Here is a 21,383-nt window from a genome sequence, read left to right on the forward strand (position 1 = left end):
CATCAAAATTTAAAATCTTTGTGCCTCAAATGACTTTATCTTGAAAGAAAAGCAACAACCTACACAATAGGAGAAAATATTTGGAGATTACATATGGAGAAAATATTTGAAAATCACATATCTGACAAATGTTTAATATCCAAAATGTATAAAGAAATCCTTCAACTGAATAAGAAAAAAGCAAACCCAATTTAAAAAGGGGGCAAGAGTTTTCAACAGACATCTCCAGAGAAGACATACAAATGGCCAGAAAGTGCATGAAAACATGCAATATCATTGGCCATCAGGGAAATGCAAATCAAAACCATGAGATAATATTTCATACCCAGTAGAATGGCTACTATTAAAAAAAAAAAATAAGTGTTGGAGAGGATGCAGAGAAATAGGAACGCTCATTCATTGCTGGTGGCGATGTAAAATGGTGCAGCCTTTGTGGAAGACAGTTTGGCACTGCCTCAGAAAGCTAAATACAGAATTACCATTTGATCGAGCAATCCCACTAGTAGGTATATCTCCAATAGAACTGAAAGCAAGGACTCAACAGATATTTGCACAGCAGTGTTCATAGCAACATAATTCACAATTGCCAAAAGATGGAAGCAACCTAATGCCTGTCAACCAATGAACGGATAAATAAAGTGTGGTATATACATACAATGGAATATTATTCAGCTATAAAAAGGAATGAAGTCCTGATACATGGATGAACTTTGAAGATATCTGTTGAGTTAAACAAGCCAAATACAAAAGGATAAACATAGTATGATCTCACTGATTTGAAACAAGTAGAATAAACAAACTCATAGAATCAGAGTCTAGAATATAGGTTACCAGTAAACAGGGTGAGGATAGGGAATAGGAAGTTAAAGCTTAAATTGTACCGGTTTTCTATTTAGAATGATGGAGATATTTTGGTAATGGATGGTGGTGATGGTAGCACAACATTGTTAACATATTTAACAGTATTGAAATATATATCTCAATATAATTAAAAGGGGGGGAATGTTAGATTATACATATGGTAGCAGAATAAAAATTTTTAAAAAACATCCACGGAGCTGCATTATACAAACAGTGAACCCTCAGTTAAACCATGGGCTTTAATTAATAGTACAACTATTAAAATGTGTTATCATCAGTTGTAACAAATGTTTCACACCAATGCAAGGTGTTGCTGGTGGGATAGTGTATAGAAATCCTGTATTTTATGCATGATTGTTCTGTAAACTCAAAACTTCTCTAAAGAAAGGGGATAAAAAAACAACACATCACAGTCTCATTTTGCCACTGTACAGAGGATCAATGGTACAAAAATAATGACTGGGAAATGTGTAATTTCCAATAACATTTTATGACATTTCCTTAGTACTTTCCTTCTTATTTATTAGCAATTGTTCTAGTTTGCTAGCTGCCGAAATGCAATATGAGAAACACAATGGCTTTTAAAAAGCGGAATTTAATAAGTTGGCAGTTTACAGTTCTGAGGCCAAGAAAATGTCCCAATTAAAGCAAGTCTATAGAAATGTCCAATCTAAGGCATCCAGGGAAAGATACCTTGGTTTAAGAAGGCTGATGAAGTTCAGGGTTTCTTTCTCAAGTGGAAGGGCACATGGCAAGCACAGAGTTTCTCTCTCATCTGGAAAGGCACATGGTGAACACGATCAGGGTTCCTCTCTCATCTGGAAAGGCACATGACAAGCATGGCGTCATCTGCTAGCTTCTTCTCCTGGCTTCCTGTTTCATGAAGCTCCCTGGGAGGCATGTTCCTTCTTCATCTCCACAGGTCGCTGGCTGGTGGACTCTGCTTCTCGTGGCTGTCATTCTGCTCTCCTCTCTCTGAATCTCCTTCTCCAAAATGTTTCCTCTTTTATAGGACTCCAGAAACTAATCAAGACCCACCCAAATGGGTGGAGACACATCTCCCCTAATCCATCTTAACAACCACTCTTGATTGGGTTACATCTCCATGGAGATGACCTAATTACAGATTCAAACATACAGTATTGAATAGGGATTATTCTGCCTTTACGAAATGGGATTTTGATTAAACAAGGGTTTTCTAGGGGACATATATCCTTTCAAACCAGCACAGCAATATACTTAAATTTTTCTGAAGACTCTTACTTTTGAAATATTCTTTTACCATATGAGTTCCAAAAAAGCAGTAAAGTTATAGTTAAAAATAACATGTAACTAAATTTAAATGAATTTTTAATGTTAAGCTTTTAATCAGTTTAATCATTGTGGTATTGTATTTTCTTATAGTGTCAGAAGTCAGAGGCTATCATGAAACAATTGAAGTCTTTGCAAATAATTACTCATCTAAAACATCTACAGGAGGAAATTTATGAGGTGAAAACTTGGTCGAACAGGATAACTGAAAAACAGGATATATTGAACAACAATTTGACAGCTCTTTCTGAAGAAGTTACAAAAGTAGACCAAAGTACAACTTCCGTGGCAAAAGATGTCACTCTCAAGATTACAACTGTGAAAACGGATATACGACGTATTTCAGGTTTAGTAACTGATGTAACATCATTGACAGATACTGTGCAAGAACTAGAAAATAAGTTAGAAAAAGTAGAAAAAAATACAGTAAAAAACATAGGTGATCTTCTTTCAAGTAGCATTGACCGAACAGCGATGCTCCACAAGACCGCATCTGAAAATTCCCAAAGAATTAACTCAGTTAAGAAGACACTGTCTGAGCTAACAGATGATTTCAACAAGCACACAGAAAGATTTTTAAGCTTAGAAAGTGACAGAGTTAAAGTTCTGAAGACAGTGACTTTTGCAAATGATCTCAAACCAAAGGTATATAATCTAAAGAAGGATTTTTCCCGTTTGGAACCATTGGTAAATGATTTAACACTACGCATTGGGCGACTAGTTACTGACTTAGTACAAAGAGAAAAAGAAATTGCTTTCTTAAATGAAAAAATATCTAACTTAACAATAATCCGAGCTGAGATTAAAGATATGAAAGATGAAATAACACATATTTCAGATATGGATTAGTTTAAATTGTCTAGCTCAGACTGAAGTAACTTTAAAAAAAATGGGACATCTGTTATATTATAAAAGACTGACAAGCTAGAAATAATGACACTGGGGTAAATACAATTTTGTATTTGATTCTATTTTGTACAGTAAATAATTTTTAAAGGAGGTGGAATAGTTGATTTTCTAAAATAAATATGCTAAAACATGCTTGCAACTGTATATAATTAAAAAGCTTATCTATCCCCCTAACACACTCTCATGTGCACACATACATACACACACACAAACACGTACACTCATACAAGTAGGGAGGTACAGAGTCTCCCAGTCTAGCACGGGAAAATTGAGATGGAGCAAAATCCAAGTGTTGTCAGGAACATATAGCTTGTGTGGTTGGGGCTCCAGCTGAAGAATATAGCATTCATTATCCAACTCCCCTAGAGAAGAGAAACTGGAATGGTACAACCCTGGGAGCTGCAGGAAGAGACTCACATAAGCCTTCCTGGGCCCCTCACAGCTTTAGGAAGCAGGGAAAGGGAGAGGATTACCTAAAATGAAGTAGAGAAGTGGTATCTAGAGTAGGGCTTGGGAACACGCATGCAAAGGGCTTGCCAAACATTACAGCAGCACAACTGTGTGGTGACGACGTGACCAGAAGCAGCCAATGCAACTAGAGAAAGGAGTTCTGACATTTCAAACAGTATTAGCAATTCCAATATAAAAAATTCTAGAAATGCAAATAAATCTATAGGGAGAGAAAGCAAATCAGATTACAAAGAGGTGCAAGGAAAATCTGAGGGTAAAGGAGATCTGTATTCTCTTGATTGAATATTGGTATCATATGTCAAAGCTCATAAAATTGTACATTTTAAATGTGCGCAGTTTATTTCACATCAACTATTCCTCAATAAAGTTGTAAAAAATAAAGTACAATATAATCTCAAAAAAACAAGCAAACTCACACACATTAGTCCCACCTTCAGATACCGAGCATGAAGGGTATTCAGATACACAGAGCTGATTACCTTAAAAAGAAGAGTTCATGAATTCTTACATCAGTAATGGCTCATTCTAAACCTTGAGCTTTTTACTATGGGAGAAATAGGTACATACCCTGACTTAGCTGACCTTTCCTAAACTACTAGCCAGAATATATATAAATACATATCTTATTTGGAAAGCTGAATATTTATTATCCTAACTTGGTCACTGTCTCTCCCTTTGTAGGAAAGCTATGGGATGTAGCTTTTCGTTAGTTATTTCACCTCTGCTTTGTTCCACCTACTGAGTACCCAGACACTCAGGTACACCTAGAAGTAATTGGATGTTATGCCTTGTATCTCTCTGTATTCCAGACAGTTGTGTCCATTCGTGGGTTCCATGACTTTGGTTCTGCCTTCAGACAGGTAGCAGATCAATGGTTCATTGATTCATTCATTTGTTCAAAACATTTATGGAGCACTTAATACGTGCAAAGTACTAGGGTAGCTGCTTCAGGGGATACAGTACCTGGTTACAACTGTTCCCTGATCTCACGAAATTTACAGTCTGCAAGAGGGGGGTTAGGTAGGGCTTCAGTTGCAAGAAATGTAATTAGCTCATGAAAAAAAGGGGGGGGTATTACAAATATCTTGTGAGTATCCCATGGTACAACATAAATCCTACTACATTTAAGGTGAAGCATTTTAAAATTTTTCATTGCTTTAAGAGTGGCATTCCAAAATTACTAGTAAAAATGTAGGAGTGTAAAATTCCAAGTGTTATATGAATAAGAAATTATTATTGATTAGGATTTAAGTTATCTTATTTCAAACTATGATTTTTTGATGGATTTTTCACCATAAACCAGTGGCAAAGGATAGGTCTGCTTTAGACTGATTCATTTGTTTTAACATAGTGGAAAGAGCATGAGGTTTTGAATTCACAGGTATCTGTACTCCAATCCTGGCTCTACCATCACATTTATTTGGCCTCAATTTAATATTTTTCTGTTAAAAATAACATGTAACAGATATTGAATACCTGTTAACCTTAAGGTCCCACCTGTAAAAAAGGATAATATCTACCTTACAGGACTGCTCTGAATACTAGCGTTTAATATACCTAAATAGCCTGGCACATACACACACCCAATAAAGGGCAAAGCTATTACCTAGTACAACAGAAAGTTGCAGAGTATGAGGCTCTACTTTACAGGTAAAGAGCTCTGCACACCATGGAGAGGACATCACTATAGTACATCTTAGTGCAGTATTTGCTTTTCTTAATGATACTAAATAAAGCATAAGCTATGTTCCACGTAATCATTTAATGTAATACCTAAATAGGACACGATGCATTTTGCCCAATGACATAAAATGCATTTTAGAAAAATTACATCAAAAATGTTTAACTGGGTGCCAGAGACCCAGATTCGATTCCTGGTGCCTGTCCGTGCAAAAAAAAAAAGTTTAACAGGATAATTTTCAGCACTTAAAAATTCACCTATTTGGAAATTCATTTAAGAGAAATATTCCAGCTGCTATAAGTGCCAAACAAACAAGGCACTCATCTTATTTTGTGCTAGTTCTAGGCATTAGAACTAGTGCCAAAAATGATTCACAAATCCATCAGTTTTTTAGTAGTCAAGGTGAGCAAAATATTCTCACAGGAACCCCAAAACTCAGAAGTCACTAGACTCGTGGTCATTTTATCTTCACAGTAGGCAGATTTTGTGGCAAACACAGAGCAACGGGAAGGAAACCCGGACTCTTTCCTAATGTAGACAATGTGAAATTAATCACTTCAATAACAGATGATATAGGAAGTGGCTAAGACATCCTTTGAGCCTTCTGTGGACTTTCCCTGTTTACATCATTTAGAGTCTAACCAGCTGAGCAGTCAATAAAATCAGTAAATAATTGTTCACCCACGAGTAAAAGCTGGGTACTCCCTATTTTCAGATGTTAATGACTTATGATTTAACAGTTTTAACCTTAGTTGACATAGACTTCTGGTATTGAGATTGTGATTCTTAGAATAATAAAGATACTGCCTCTCACAAGAGCTATTACTCTCCATCTTCTAATATTGTATATACTGCACTCCAAAAACAGCAAACTTGTCAGTCTAATTCTTATTCAAGGTATTAGGTAGGAACTATGTTTTGTGTAGGAACATATCCCCAAGGCTCCTTCATTCAACTGAGCAAGGCTTTATTTAGTGACTGTTGCATGCCTGGCACTTCTGTTAATAAAAGCACACATGAAAACACTGGAATTAGTTGCTTCCTAGAAACTTGTCAAGTCACAATTTAATAACCATGAGATTCATAAAGCAAACCTAAGGTGAGGTTAACATCTCACACTCCTATGAACACTTCCCAGGATGTGAAGGCAAAGGCTGCCTTTGTAGAAGAGACAAAATGATTCAATATTATCTGAGGTAAGAGGTGTCAGAAGTAGCTGAATTATTATCTACATTATCCTTTGCTATTTAAGGGAAACAGCATGTAACAGTGAACTAGATCTCTTATTTTAAAATCAATTTGATTCTTAATCGTGTTAAGAATTATGTTAAAAATATTTTTAACATTTGGTGGGTTTTCATCTCAGAATTATTAACACACAAGAACAGATTGTGTACAATGATTATACGACTTACACTACATTAAACAATACTGTATACCTAATGCAGCAGCAAGACTGCCAGACACTAAATGTCATACATTGTGGACACTTCCATCTCCCCCAACATATTACCACAGATATTAAAGCTTATTTTAAAATATGGTCAAAACATTTTATTAAAGCTATTACACAATGGAGATTTAGTTAGTTACTCCTTTTCCATTCCATTTTTTTTTAAACTTTAATTGTATAACATATACAAAGTAAAAAAAGAAAAAAGCAGTTTTCAAAGCACTCCTCAGCAAGTAGTTACAGGACAGACCCGAGTTTGTCATGGGCTACCATACCATCACTTTCCTTCAATTTTGTCACGTCATTAGGCATGCATAATTTAGCAAAACCAGGCACCCTCGCGTCAGCATCAACCAATAAAGCCTACTGCCTCTACAACAGGCCATGGGAATCTATCTCATGGCAAGGACAAGCTGCTGCATACCCTATAGAATTTTCTGATCCCCAATCCACTGTGGCAGGTGTTTTCCGAGGTGCACCACATCAATATACATGCATTATTACATTCCATGTGACATTTTGAAAACATGGAGTCATGAAAAGCCTTTGAGATGACCCCAGAGCTCCAATCTGACAGCAATTTCATGAGAACCTGAACCAGAAACATCCAGCTGAGGCAGTATATGGAATTCCTGACCCACAGATGCATATTGTTTTAAGCCATTTAAGATCTGGACGATTAGTTAGGCAGCAATAACTAATGAATACCCCATAATGTTACTAATTACCATAGACACCTCTTGGGTGGGTTCAGAAGACCAAATTTGCACTCACAACCCTTTCTTTCTCCGGGTAGCACAGGTAAAAACAAGGCTTACCATTAAACAAGGCCAGGTGATGATGATGAACTTAACATGCAATGGATACATCTGACTTCTAAATACTGAAGTACAGGTTTGTAATGAGAACATTTCCTGCCCCAAAACCTTGGGCCCCAGCTGTAGACTTTACCTATGCATTATTCTCAATCCTGTCTATGCCCTCCAGGTAAAATGTAGTCAGACAGACTGTTTCCTATTTCTCAACCAAAATTAAAGGGAACTAACCACAAATATAGTGGCTTAATTTTTAAGTTTGGGCTTAAACCTATGACCAAATCTTAGATGTCAAAATATGCCAGAATACTGATTTCTGAGGCATGCACGTGTCACTTATTACATTATTTGTTCTGGTCCTTTTAAAAACTATCATTTTAAGAATGTCTTCGGTACTCTTTTCTTAAATGAATAGCAAAATCATTAGGATTAAATACATATATATTTCAGAAAGAAGTCTACTTATCAATAAAACCACAAATATTTATATTTCAAAAATTTAATTACACTTAAATCATGTTTTTTAAAATTTAGAGTATATTTCCTAAAAATATAGGAACTCTTGCATGGCAAAATTTGAGACATGGTAATTTATGTACAGGGATCAGAATATTCAACCCACAGTGGTTAGTTTCCATTTCTTCCTTAAGGTTTCAACTTACACTTCATTCTTTCTAATTCAAGGTTAACTCTTTAAAAATTAGTTTTTTAAATAATTATCAAGTCAGACAATTCATGAACAGCTGGGTTTATTGGAACAATAAATTTGAAACTCTTGCCTTAGGCAAGGGTACTACAGTAATTATATCAGGAATAGACAATTCCTTACTTTGTCAAATATATAAAAGTTCCTTCCTTTTGCACTTTCCTCAACACTGATCAGAACAAGCAGATTCAGTCCACATTTGCTCTGTTCTATCTACTGAGTTAACCCAAGTTTCTTCTTCAGAGACTCTGGCATCTCAGGGGGAGGGGGACGAGGGAGCCTGAAGTAGACCTTCATGGAGTCATAGATGAACCACTGTAGTGCAGTCAAAGTGCCAATCATGATAATACGAGCAAAAAGTCCCTTCCATACACCTAGTTGAAAGATGAAATATACAATATGCCCCAAAGTGTTGCTCTTTCTTTAGAGACTCCCTGAAAAACTCTACCTACCTTTAAATCCAAGTCTCTGGAGAACCTGAGAAGCACTGCTACCTTTCTCTTTATTCAACACAGATACCACAGAATCAGCAGGGTGAGAAACAATGGCACAGAAGACTCCAGCTGAGGGAAAGAAAAATAAAAAAAGATCCAATCCAGGGTTAGTTAAGTTACAATGATACACAAATAAAATGTTATGGGAAAATAAAACTTCTTTGGGATATTTTAGATTTTTCCCACAAGAGAGGCCAATAATAGAAATGATTATTTGTATTAGATTTCACAGACAAGTACATTTTAAATTCATACCTATGGAACCTGCCACAAATGTTACAATGAGCTGCTCTGGCTTTGAACATTCACTTCGGGGCTTGGGAACCACAAACTTGTACAGTGCTTCAACAGTACGTTCAAAGCAGGCAAACTTCATCATGGTGTATGGTATCTGTCTCATCCAGAGAGGAGCAACCCCCTTGTAGAACCTATGAAATTAGGAGACTTCATTACAGATAGCTGCATATATTCATCTAACAGAAATTTCCATCAACACTAAAGAGAAGTGTCTGCACACAAGTCGAGTCCTGATAGTAAAAAATGGCAGCATAATTGCATGTCATTTCTATCAGAACCTAAGACTAACATGCAGGTATATTTATCTCACATGCCAATGACTCAAGCACCTTTGACTATACAACCAAAAAAGTTGCTGGATGCTTCTTTGACTGGAACTACAAGAAACAAAAAGTTCCCCAGCAGAACTCAGTTCAAGATTGGCATCCACAAAGGTGGATCTAAGGAAGCATGTTGTGGCCTAACACAAAGTCTCAACTGTGAACATATATCACAAGAATTCTAATACCAACCTCCCTCCCCCCAAAAAGTTAAACTTAATAATTTATAGTCAAACACAGGTTTTAGGTATCAAGTCATCTATAAACTGACATGTTCTTTAGTGTAGAAAAAGCTTAATACAGGGCTCAAGCAATTAATAAACTTTTAAGAGGACATAATACACACAACCAAAAATCAAGAAAATTGTACATACTTCCCCAGCTATATTTAATAAGATTTACAGCCACCTCTAGATCTTCTCAAGTAGGTCATGGATATCTGTCATAACTACAATATCTACTGAGCACATATTATGAGCTAGATCCAGTTTAGGTGCTTGAAATCTAAGTGAACAAAATAAAAATCCCTGCTCCTGTACAGCTTACATTCCATGTAGCAGGCATTAAATAGGCTAATAGTTAGAAAAGTTCGGTGGGCTTAATGCCAACAGAGAGAAATATAAGTTTGCTAAAAATGAGTGTTTTTAGACTAAGTTCAGGCAAAGGTTTACTTACGCCATTAAGCCTTCTTCCTTATACATTTTGGGAACCACTTCCCTCAAAGTGTTCGCATAACCTGGTTGGGTTTGAATTTGAACCTTAGCAGTTTCCATAGGAGCCAGAGCAATGTCAGCAAAGAATTCAGCACTGGCAGAGGCAGCCAAATACAGTGATGTGCGCCAGAGATAGGCATTCTCCTAAGATGAAAAACATAATGTGGGACCATAAATTACTGCACTAGCTAATTTTATAACGATAGGTGACAGTTCTAACAATTAGGTTTCAAACTTACATAGTATGAGACTAAATACATGCACTCTTTCATAAGCTCAATATCCAAATACTTAACTACACTACAACATGGACATTTATTTGAAAATCTAGTTGCCAAGTGTACTTAGCATTGGAACTACACAAAAGAATGCCACCTCTTTAAAAAAATTAAACTCTTATTTGGAAAGCAGTATAATATATCATAGTTATCATAAAAAGAGCACTAAAACTTAATGAAATGCATTCTTAAACAAGGTGGATAAGACAAAATCTAATATGCTTTTGGTATTTAAAATTTTAACACTTAGGAATTTCAATTTCAAATTAAATTATATACCTCTCCAAGCATGTTACTATACAGGACCTTGAAGACTTCATAAAAGCCAAACTTGCAAAGCCCTTGCATAGAGTAGCCAATGAAAGTCGGAGCCCAACCTTTAGCCAAACCACGAAACCCATCCTCTTTAAGTGTAACGGAGAATCCATTAAATATGCCCCTGTACTTTTGTGGGTCCACCTTTATTTAAAACAAGGAAAAAAAAAAATGGGTTAAAACACCTCTCAAAAATATTTAATTTTCTAGTAATTTATACTATTCTTTTTTTCCTTTTGGTTCTAAAATAAATTTGAGATCACAAAAGGTAATTAATTACATGATTACTACATGACATTCATCTAAGATCTATGATACTCTCTGTAAAAAGTTTATTTTCTTATATATTAAAGTCTAGTTTTCTTTGAGTCATACTTAAGAGGGTAAAATTCTACAAATACACACAATAAAATGACTTATCAGAGATTTCTCACCATCCAAGTCTTTTTACCACTTTAGTTTTAAAAACTGCGGCCTATTATCTATTCCTGATAAACGCTTGCCCAGTAAGTGTATTATACTATAAAATGTTCTGAATTTAAGACACCTCAACTAAATACAAGGAGATACAGTAACACAATGAGAATCGGTATATTGACTTAAGAAACTAAATTCATTTAAGAGACAGGAAATAAAATTTACTTAAGTTTTAGCAAAGGCATAGTTCATATCCAATCTATTAACTAAAGGAAAAAAATCTTATCTCACTATTTCTGCCAGTACTAGAAGGGCTGGTATACATCACCTTCCTCTCCCTCCTAATATTTCACCTTCCTTTCTTCTAGGTAAGCAGACTTCTAATCCTGTTTGGGACAAATAAATTTTTGATGTTTGATTATTTTTGTCTCAATGAATATACAAGTGATTATATCCATAAAATTTTCACACAAGAGTTCAAGAGCATTTAAAAAATCTACCTAGTGTTCTCTGCCTTTAAGATAAGACACATTTAGTGACTTCACATAATGAAGACTGATCACCCACCCTGCCACGTAACTGACTTTAAGATGACTGTATTTGGAGCATTAATAACCAAAAGGCATTGGAGAAATTCTGGATAGAAATAAGACAGGCAGAAAAAATCACTTTACAGCCAAAAGCCTGAGAGAACAATCTGCCCTGACTTAGAAGAGGCAATGGTTCTACTTAAAGAACTAATTAAAGATCACAAGAACTATAAATGAAATTCGGGTTTGATTTCTCACTAGAGTTCACAGCATCCATGATGTCTCCAAATTCTTCTCATTTTCCGGAGCCCTTTTAAGATTTTTGGAATTAAGCCACATATGAAAAATACTAAATTTCTGATGTCATCTTAATACAAACCTGCATTCGGCATTTCACTAAATCCAGAGAACGACAGCAGTGTGTGTCAGACCACAACTTAAGACCCCACCAAAGCCACACAGTGCATAAAACTTCATGGAGCCATATTCACAACTGTATTCTGTAGTAAAGACAAGACACACCATGCACTTTAATATAAAACTTATGTTACTAGTCATCAACTTACCTCCTGGACAGTTAGGTTTCCACACAGCTTGTTAGTAGATGATTACATCTGATTTAACAGCCATGCATCAACAATATGCTCTAGTCCAGCATGCAAAACAAACCTGCATTCTGCATTTAACCAGATCTAGAGGAACCAATGCTGTATGTGTTCTGCCACAGCTAATAATTCCTCCAAGTCCACAAAGGATAAAGAATCTGCCAGATCCATAGTCACAGCTATACTGCTCTGAGTTTAAAAAAAAAAAAAATCAAGTAAGATTTTCTTCAGAGATAACTAGGCCACGGGAAAACTAGATATCCCTGTGAAACAGAACCATCACAGCTGAACATCTTCGTTGTCCTTTACCAACAAGTCAAAGGTGATTCTCCATCTCGTGTGAATACGGGGAAATGTGTCGCCCAAATCATTTTAGGATTACAAATATTCTGTATCTGTAAGATACTAGCTGTTACTTAGTTACCCATGATGGTGTTTTTAAAAAGTTATCAACATTAACGGCCTTCACAATGAAATAAAAATCAAAGCAAGAATTAGCACCCCAACATGTAAAAGATGGCAAACAACTTTAAACTGAGCACTTACCAATACTATCACCACATAAATGAATTCCTATAGCATAAAACATAAATTTCTGCAGTCAAATATATACTATAGTAATCCCCCAGACCAAGTGAGGTTTTATGGTTTCACAGTGAAGGTCAGAATGATAGGTAAGGATTATTTACCCAAACTAAAAACAGAAACTCACGAAGATAAAAACAAAACAAAACAAAAAGCTTCAGATTTTACAGACACTCTCTAGACACCATTCTCACGACTTCTACGATTTGACTGACTGTCAGGTTTTCCTCCCTCTCTGGGATTTAAAACGGTTACGTAAAAGCTGGGCCCACTCTCCCTAACCCCCAGGCAGTGACGCCAGGAGCTGCCTACCGATTTCACCTCCTCCCGCAGCCCGTGAGGTCGCCGCCCCGCATCGACACTCTGGAGAACCAGGAATCTCCCGCATCCGCGTCAACCAATCCCGGGCTTGCAGCGCACTTACAGGAGAGGGGGTATTTTTTAGAAGAAACTTAAATCCAAGTCAAACAACAGAGAATACAGTTTGGATTACGGGGGGTCAGCTGCTAGGCGGCTTCGCCCGGCGGTCCGCTGACCAGATAACGGGCGGTCACCGCCTGGCCGTCCTCACCGCCGCGAGGCCGTGGAGGTCACCGCGGGGCTCCGGCCTAGGCCCTTCCACGCCCTTGCGGAGGGCGAAGGACCCGACAGCTCGCGCGGGAGCGGCCGACGTGCCGGGGCTGCCCCGTCCTTCCGCGTCCCCCAGGCCCGAGGGCAGGGCAGGCCGCAGGGCACGGTGGCCGCGGCCAGGCTGCGCGAGCGGCGGGTCGGGCCCTGAGGGGCCGCTGCGGGGACCCGCGAGGCCATCGTGCACCAGCGGCAGGTGAGGCGCATGAAACAGGTTGGCGCGCGCCAGATGCGCCACGGACGCGAACATCCTCCTAGGGAAGAGGGGGCGGCGGTGAGACAGGCGCCCGGACGTCGGGGCGGCCCAGCCACCCGCCCGGGACCCGACCCGGGCCTGCCTTCCTTCCGTCTCTGCGCCCTTGGGGAGGTCACGGCGTCCTTCCCAAGGCAGGCCGCGCCCGAGCGGGCCCAGAGCCACCGCAGCAGCGCCCGAGGGGCTCCGCTCCCCGCACCCCCGGGGGGAAGGCCGGTCCCACTCACTCCTAAGATGGCGAACACCGACCGCTGCCTCGGAAAGCCTGCGACTCAGAGGCCGAACGTCCTCCCGGCTCGCACTCCCGTGCCCTTCGCGCGCCGTCAGTCAGACGCACGCGGCGCGTCATTACCTGCAGGCGGCGCCCATTGGCCGAGAAGAGGTTCGATGCCGTGGCGTCATCGCGTCCTCCTAGCAACCCTAGCCCCGCCCCACGTCCGCCCCGCCCTTCCGGCCGGCTTCTGCGCACCAGGATTCGTTCTGCGCAGGTGCGCGTCCCGGGCTGTCTCTGGTGTTGGACTCGTGCCCGTGACCCTTCCTTTGTCACTTCACCTTCAGGCATCTCTCCTTGACGCTTGGGCCTCGGTTCTTTCTATTTAAGTGTGCCCTAGTATGCAGTAGTCATTAAAGATAGGACTAATGCTTGATGTGTATGATTCAAATGTTGCGTTTCGAACACGATAGCACCATTTTGTGCCACAACTTCTGCTATTACAGTATTTTTAAGTTGCAGTAATTGACATTACACATAAGCATGTCTGCATTTTCCGTCGGACTACGGGAGAATATTTGAAAAGGAAATGTGAGACAAGGGCTCTTATGGTAGACCAGACAGTCTGCTGCTTCTTTACGTAGACTAACACATTCATTCATTCAACGTGTGGGGTGGGCTGGAATGAAAGTGACTAGCAGCAAGCTTTGTGTGTTTAAAAAAATGTAGAAAATCTTCATTAGTTTCAGTTCACTGGAAGGGGCCTAGTACAGCTGGAAGCGAGTTAGTAGGGGTCACAACTCGGTTAGAATTCTGGCTCTGTGGCAGGTAAAGTACCTTGGGAATTTACTTGATCTCTATAAACCTGTTTCTTAAATGTAAGATGGTGACAGGACCCGTCATGGGCTTGCACCCTGTATAGTCACATAGGCTCCACACATGGTCTGATGATCTGCTCTCACTGTTTCGAAATTCTTAATGGTTTATGAACCAGGAACTTCACATTTTTCAGTTTGCACTGAGTCCCACAAGTTACATCGCTGACCCTACATGCAGTTTGTGTGGACTCGTGAGATAATGCCTAAAAATCTAAAAAAGGTGGGGTGTAAAAAATTCACTATTATCACTCAGGCAAGGTTTTAAAACTCTCTCTTTAAATCTGCATCAAAAATTTAGAATACCATTTAAAATACTGCAACTGGGGCACCTGTCGGCATAGAGTCCTTGAGTAAGGCCAACAGTAGGTTTAAGAAGGCACAGGTCAAATTTTTAATTATTTACCAACAGGCTCTTAGAAAGAGCATCGGACTTGTGCTCCTGACCTTGAAAGAGCTCATTTGCACAAGTGTGACAGACTGCTTTTGAAATGGCCTCCACCACTAAATAAGTGTGGGACTTCTGTCACGTATCCATGGAAGTGGCAGCTGCTTGCTCCGGGATACGACCTGCAGGTAGGATATGAACGTTTAGCGAATGTGTATGCAGAAAGGAAGAAGTCAATTTACTTGCTCAAGGAACAGAGAAAGTCAGAGGAAGAATTCAGGAAGTAGTGGCAGCTAATTTCTACAAAGTGCACTGATTGTTTAGGGCTTCCCATACCGGGCTGAGGAAGTTGACCATATCAAGTAGACAGAGGGAGCCCCTGAAGGTTTTTCCTTTTCCTTCTTTCTGTCTCTCCCCCCACCGCCTCACCCCCTGCCCCTAGCTTTGAGGCATGTTTTTCTGATTAAAGCAATCCCATGTTGAGAAGCGGCTGCGACCCTCAGTCCGGGTGGCAGGTAGGTCTGCCCATGCAGAGGAGGAGCACGAGAGAGTGGCCGGGCCCCAGGGCCAGGAGCACCAATATGGAGGTGGCCAAGCCCAAGGTCCAGGCCCTGCATCGCCAGGTGGATGACGCCATGAGAGAGCCCAGCGCCTGCATCAGGAAGTGGAGTGAGAAGGCGGGCCCTGAAAACGACTGGGTGGAGGTGGCCTCTTTGAACTAGTGGATCCAGCTGGTTGAAGAGGAGCTGGACAGTCTTGAGAGCGCCTGGCCACTGCCCTGCAAAAGCTGGCAGAATGAGAGAAGAATGAAGGTTGTTGAACATTGGGCCTGAAAAGATGGGACTCCAGGAAATCCAGCTCCAAGTAGCTAAGCACATGGCAGAAGAGGTAGGTTGAAAGTAGGAGGAGGTAGCTTGGAAATTAGCGATTATTGCAGGGGACTTGGAATACCCAGAGGAGTGAGCTGGCAGGGCACCATTGTGGAGCAGATCAGAGTGGTGGATAGGCCACCACCTGATGTGTCCCAGAGCTGCTGGAGAAAAGCACTTTCAAAAAGAAGACAGAGACAAAGAGATAAAGATGTTTACTGATAAACTTAGCGAGGCAGAGTCCCCGGCTAAGTTGATGAGAGGTCCATAGCCAAGCTGGGAAAGAGAGTTTGATGATTTGGAAAGTAAATGGAAATGCACCAAAAAGGAGTGCCTCTGGACCCAGAGGATGCTGGACCAGCCTCTGCTTGACCTGAATGAAATCTAGAACATTCCACTCCCGCCCTGCTGCTGCTCCTTCCTTTGACCCTGACTCCACCTGAGGGCAGCCTGCGCGAAGCTGACCTTTAAACTGAGCACTGATCTCTAACTGGAAGGCTGCTTTCTGTTCTTGTATATCCCTCACCCACTCCCCACACCCCCTCTGCTGCCTTCCTGCGTCTCCACCTCTCCCCAGAGAGTCCAGCTGCGCTAGGAGTGAACTGCTTTGGAAACAACTTTTAAGGGAACCGGAGCACAAAGCAAGTGTCTTTAAAAGCAGGTTGTGATGTGCACACATTGTGATTACCCCTTTTTTGTTGTTGTTGTTGTAGAAACCATTTGCAAAACATTCCAAATAATTCCACAGTTCTGAAGCAACAATCTAACCCCTTTCTCACTTTTGGAAGGTCACTTTACAGCTTAATACACTGTCCTCTCCATAGAGGTGGGAAGGAGGAATGGGCCTGTTTATTAGGAGCAAAGCAGAACCCAGCTCAGAGAAAGGCTTCACCATAGCAGACCCCATTGATCCATACAAAACACCAGCCAAACCAGAAAGGCGATTCCAGGAAGAGTAAGCAAAAAAAAAGTGTTCAAACTGTTCAAATAAATTTAGTTTGAAATGCTAGTGATCAGTGAAAGCGAGGGGTAAGGGGTATGGTAGGTATAATTTTTTTTTTCTGTTTTCATTTTATTTCTTTTTCTATTGTCTTTTTATTTCTTTTTCTGAATGGATGCGAATGTTCTAAGAAATGATGAATAGGCAACTAAGTGATGATATTGTGAATTACTGATTATCTGTTAATTTTTATTTCATTTGTTGATTTTTTTAATTAATAAATAAATTTTAAAAAAGTGTTCATCACATTTTCAGTTTTAAAGTATCTTAGGGCCAGTTTATTCTTTATTTTGTATTTTTCTCATCAGAAATGACCAAATTAACATAGTGAGATATCTGAGACCAAATCTTTGTCCCATCCTTTATCTACCCACCCCCCTTTCAACCTCTCACAGAACGGATCATGTGCCCTTTCTGTTGGGGTGACCACTTACCCTCCTGCCTCCTTTAAAAAGACACAAAAAGAAAGAAGATTATGTTTTGTCATCGATTTAGCCATAGGAAGCTCATCTCATCACCCTCTGTGAGGTCTGAAGCTGCTATCCCTAAAAGTGCCATTTCAGTGAGCTTTGTACAACTCAGTGCTAGAGAAATCTTGAATAGCTTATGTACAAAACTTTTCTAAAATGTATTATTGTGAAACTTGGCTTCTTTAGGGTTAGGGAGCACTGGCCACCCTATCTGGCTATGAGTCCTCTCTACAGCCTGGGCTGGCAATGTGTTGATCTTTTAAAATTTCTTCTCCCATCCACTCACCCCTTTTTGGTGAGGTTTTTGTGAGGTCTGTTCGGTTGTGCATTCTGCCGCTTATTGGCTAGAAATGTACTCTCCTTTGGTGTGTGTTCTAGTTTGCTAGCTGCTGGAATGCAATGCACCAGAGATGGGTTGGCTTTCAATAACAGGGGATTTATTTAGTTAACATATAGTTCTTCAGAGAAAAGGCAGCTAACTTTCAACTGAGGTTCTTTCTTACGTAGGAAGGTACAGGGCGATCTCTGCTGGCTTTCTCTCCAGGCCTCTGGGTTCCAACAACTTTTCCCGGGGTGATTCCTTTCTGCATTCTACAAAGGCCTGGGCTGAGCTGTGAGTGCTGAGATGAGGTGTGCTGAGCTGCTTAGACTGTGTTAGTTGAGCTCTCTCATTTAAGCATCAGCCAATTAAGTCAAACGTCATTCATTGCAGCAGGCACACCTCCTAGCTGACTGCAGGTGGAATCAGCAACAGATGAGGTTCACATGCCATAGGCTCATGTGGCTCCACATGTCCACAGCAATAGAACTAGGAACCTTCACCTGGCCAGGTTGACACCTGAACCTAACTACCACAGTGTGGCCCATTTTGGGGGCTGATTAAACAGCAAACATTTATTACCTGACATTTTCCAAGGGTCAGGAATCTGACGTGGCTCAGTGGGTGGTTCTGGCTTGGTGTCCCTCATGAGTTTGTCGTCAAGCTGTTGGCTGGAACTGCAGTCTCTGAACACTAGCCTGGAGCTGGAGCAGCTGCTTCTAAGCGCACTGACTCTGCTGTTGGCTGAATGCTTCAGCTCCAGATCACAGGGGCCAATCCACAGGGCTGCTGGGCACAGGGCTTCCCCTAGTGAGAAATTCAAGGAAAGAGAGAGCAGCAAAGACAAATTGCAGCGTCCTTCATAACCTAATCTCAGAAGTGACATAATATCACTTCCGCTGTGTTCTACTGGTTACCCAATCTTGATACAATGTAGGAGGGGCTCACACAAGGGTGTGAATATCAGGAAGCAGAGATCCTTGGGGCCATGTCGGAGGTACCCAGCCAACATCCTTAGGCTTCAGCCCCATACATGTTCCCAGGGACTCTGTCAATGTAAGCCCTGCACATCTTGCATATGTTTTGCCTTAACTTCCGGGACCTGCTATAATGGGGTGCAGAAGCAGCAGAAGGTGTTAACCAGGGAGGAAAGGCTACCGGCAAAGGAGGATTGGCAAAATTCAGGGGTTTAAGACCCCCAGCGTCATAGAATCTGTCCATATGTCCCCATCCCAATTTTTAGGGTTCCACTCATGCCCAGTCTATGCCTAACTTTAAGATGAAACCCTGCAAGATTGGGAATCCAATATGCATTGTAATTAAGGATTAGATTTTGGGTTTGGCTTTTAGGAATTGCAGCCCTGCAGCTATAGGAGATGAGGGTTTCTCTTATGGCAGTCATAACCTGGTCCTTTATCTGATCTTGAGCTGGGAACTTAAAGCCCCAACCTTATCCTTTTCTTTCTTCCAGTTATCCACCATATTTAGAAGTAACCAACCAATCCCATTACACTCCTTATTTTCACTAAAATATTCTATGGAAGCACCTACTTGGTCACCTAAAGCCTTGCCTTCTTTAGGCAATTGACTACAGGTGTCTACAGGTGATAATTTAAGAAATGATTCTGCTAATCAGTCATGGACAACTGGTGTTGCCTTTATCGTTGGTTTTGAAATCCAATCAGATCAGAGAGGGCAATTGAGAACCAATTCAGAGAACCCATTCTTAAGGTTCTGTTCTGGAATTACTTCCAATATCACCGTCTGTGTCAGCATTTGTCCAGAGACGCATAATTGCTATGAGTAATGTAGAATTAGAAGTTTATTACAGGGATAGGCTTATGCAATAGTGAGAGCTAGGTTATGGCCTCCGTGTCTGAGGTTGGGCCTGTAATTGCTGTAAAACAGTAGGACCTACGGTCAGCAAAGGTAGCTGGACATGAACTGGGGGTGAGCAGGACCCACTAACACAAATTGGATCACACAAGGACAAATTAGACTGTGCATCTGTCTCTCACCACCTGCAGTCTCAGGGACTCATATGCCTGTGGGTTCTTGTAGAAGCGATGGTACTGCACATGCAGCAGGCTCAGGTCTGAGACCCTGAAGCAGGAGATCCAGCAGTTGCTCAAGGAGTCTCAGACTTGGACTGCCCCCCACCAAAGTGAGACCCCACATGAGCAACAGCGTGCAGGAGCTGCAGCAGTGCCTGACATCTTCAGAGTGTAATGGCTGCCGTTTCATTTCTGCCTTCCAAACACTTCTTGTGGCTAATCCTAACCCAGAAACATTTTGAAAGATAAAAAAAGTTGAGGTTATTAGAGTTGAGATGCTTGGTGGATAGGCCATTCCAGTGGAACTTTTCAACAGGCAATGGGAAATTTAAGAGTTAGATTTAGGGTCAAGAATGCATTTGTAGATTTGAGGATCATTTCTAGGGGAGCCACAAGAAAATCCTTATATAATTCCTGGGATATAATAGGGGTCTCTCATAAATTATGCAAGATAGACTAAATCCCTGTGACAACCTGTCCCAGTTTGAAATTGTCATATACCCCAGAGAAGCCATGCTCTTTAATCCTCATTCAATATTATTGGGTGGGATCTCTTTGATTGTTTCCATGGAGATGTGACCCACTCAGTTGTGGGTGGGACCTTTTGATTAGATGGTCTCCATTGAAATGTGTCTCCACCGTTCAATGTGGGGTCACTTACTGGAGCCGTTTCAGAGGAAACATTTTGGAAAAAGCTTCAGAGTCAACAGAGGCAACAAAGCCAGAGAACTTCGGAGATGCAGAAGGAAAACACTCCTGGCGCAACCTTACAAAATGAGGAGAAAAAGTTAGCAGATGTCACCATGTGCCCTCCTCAGCTGACAGAGGTGATCTGGACCCAACAGCCTTTCTTTTTTTTTTCTTTTTTTTTTTATTAATTAACAGAAAAAAGAAATTAACCCAACATTTAGAAATCACACCACTCTACACATGCAATCAGCAATTCTCAACATCATCACATAGATGCATGATCATCGTTTCTTAGTACATTTGCATCGGTTTAGAAGAACTAGCAACACAACAGAAAAAGATATAGAATGTTAATATAGAGAAAAGAAATAAAAGTAATAATAGTAAAAACAAAGAAACAAACAAACAAACAAAAAACCTATAGCTCAGATGCAGCTTCATTCAGTGTTTTAACATGATTACTTTACAATTAGCTATTATTGTGCTGTCCATTTTTGAGTTTTTGTATCTAGTCCTGTTGCACAGTCTGTATCCCTTCAGCTCCAATTACCCATTATCTTACCCTGTTTCTAACTCCTGCTGGACTCTGTTACCAATGACATATTCCAAGTTTATTCTCGAATATCCGTTCATATCAGTGGGACCATACAGTATTTGTCCTTTAGTTTTTGGCTAGACTCACTCAGCATAATGTTCTCTAGGTCCATCCATGTTATTACATGCTTCATAAGTTTATCCTGTCTTAAAGCTGCATAATATTCCATCGTATGTATATACCACAGTTTGTTTAGCCATTCTTCTGTTGATGGACATTTTGGCTGTTTCCATCTCTTTGCAATTGTAAATAACGCTGCTATAAACATTGG

General features: G+C 40.4%; 2 protein-coding genes and 1 non-coding gene across 3 annotated transcripts in view; 1 reads left to right on the forward strand and 2 right to left on the reverse strand.

Annotated features, from left to right (window-relative positions):
- LOC143689094 (inhibitor of nuclear factor kappa-B kinase-interacting protein) overlaps positions 1–4,543 on the forward strand; it is a 30,318-nt gene extending 25,775 nt beyond the window's left edge. The window contains exon 3 of the mRNA XM_077167767.1: positions 2,266–4,543. Within this exon, the coding sequence (XP_077023882.1) occupies positions 2,266–3,021 (756 nt within the window). The 3' untranslated portion in view covers positions 3,022–4,543. The remainder of the gene's footprint in view (positions 1–2,265) is intronic.
- Positions 4,544–8,233: 3,690 nt separating this feature from the next.
- LOC143686897 (solute carrier family 25 member 3-like) lies at positions 8,234–13,988 on the reverse strand. Its single transcript, XM_077163317.1, has 9 exons — positions 13,869–13,988; positions 13,316–13,642; positions 13,074–13,180; positions 12,241–12,365; positions 10,589–10,768; positions 9,994–10,175; positions 8,957–9,129; positions 8,660–8,770; positions 8,234–8,581 (listed from the first exon to the last, which is right to left on the reverse strand). The coding sequence occupies exons 2-9, from the start codon at positions 13,636–13,638 to the stop codon at positions 8,421–8,423; spliced, it is 1,362 nt and encodes a 453-aa protein (XP_077019432.1). The 5' UTR covers positions 13,639–13,642; positions 13,869–13,988; the 3' UTR covers positions 8,234–8,420.
- On the reverse strand, positions 9,206–9,453 carry LOC143689299 (small nucleolar RNA SNORA53). The gene has a single exon (XR_013178741.1). It is a non-coding gene; the product is annotated as a small nucleolar RNA SNORA53 (small nucleolar RNA).
- Positions 13,989–21,383: the final 7,395 nt, after the last annotated feature.

This window comes from Tamandua tetradactyla, chromosome 6 (genome assembly GCF_023851605.1).
Source record: "Tamandua tetradactyla isolate mTamTet1 chromosome 6, mTamTet1.pri, whole genome shotgun sequence".
In the NCBI taxonomy this organism is placed as follows: Eukaryota; Metazoa; Chordata; class Mammalia; order Pilosa; family Myrmecophagidae; genus Tamandua; species Tamandua tetradactyla.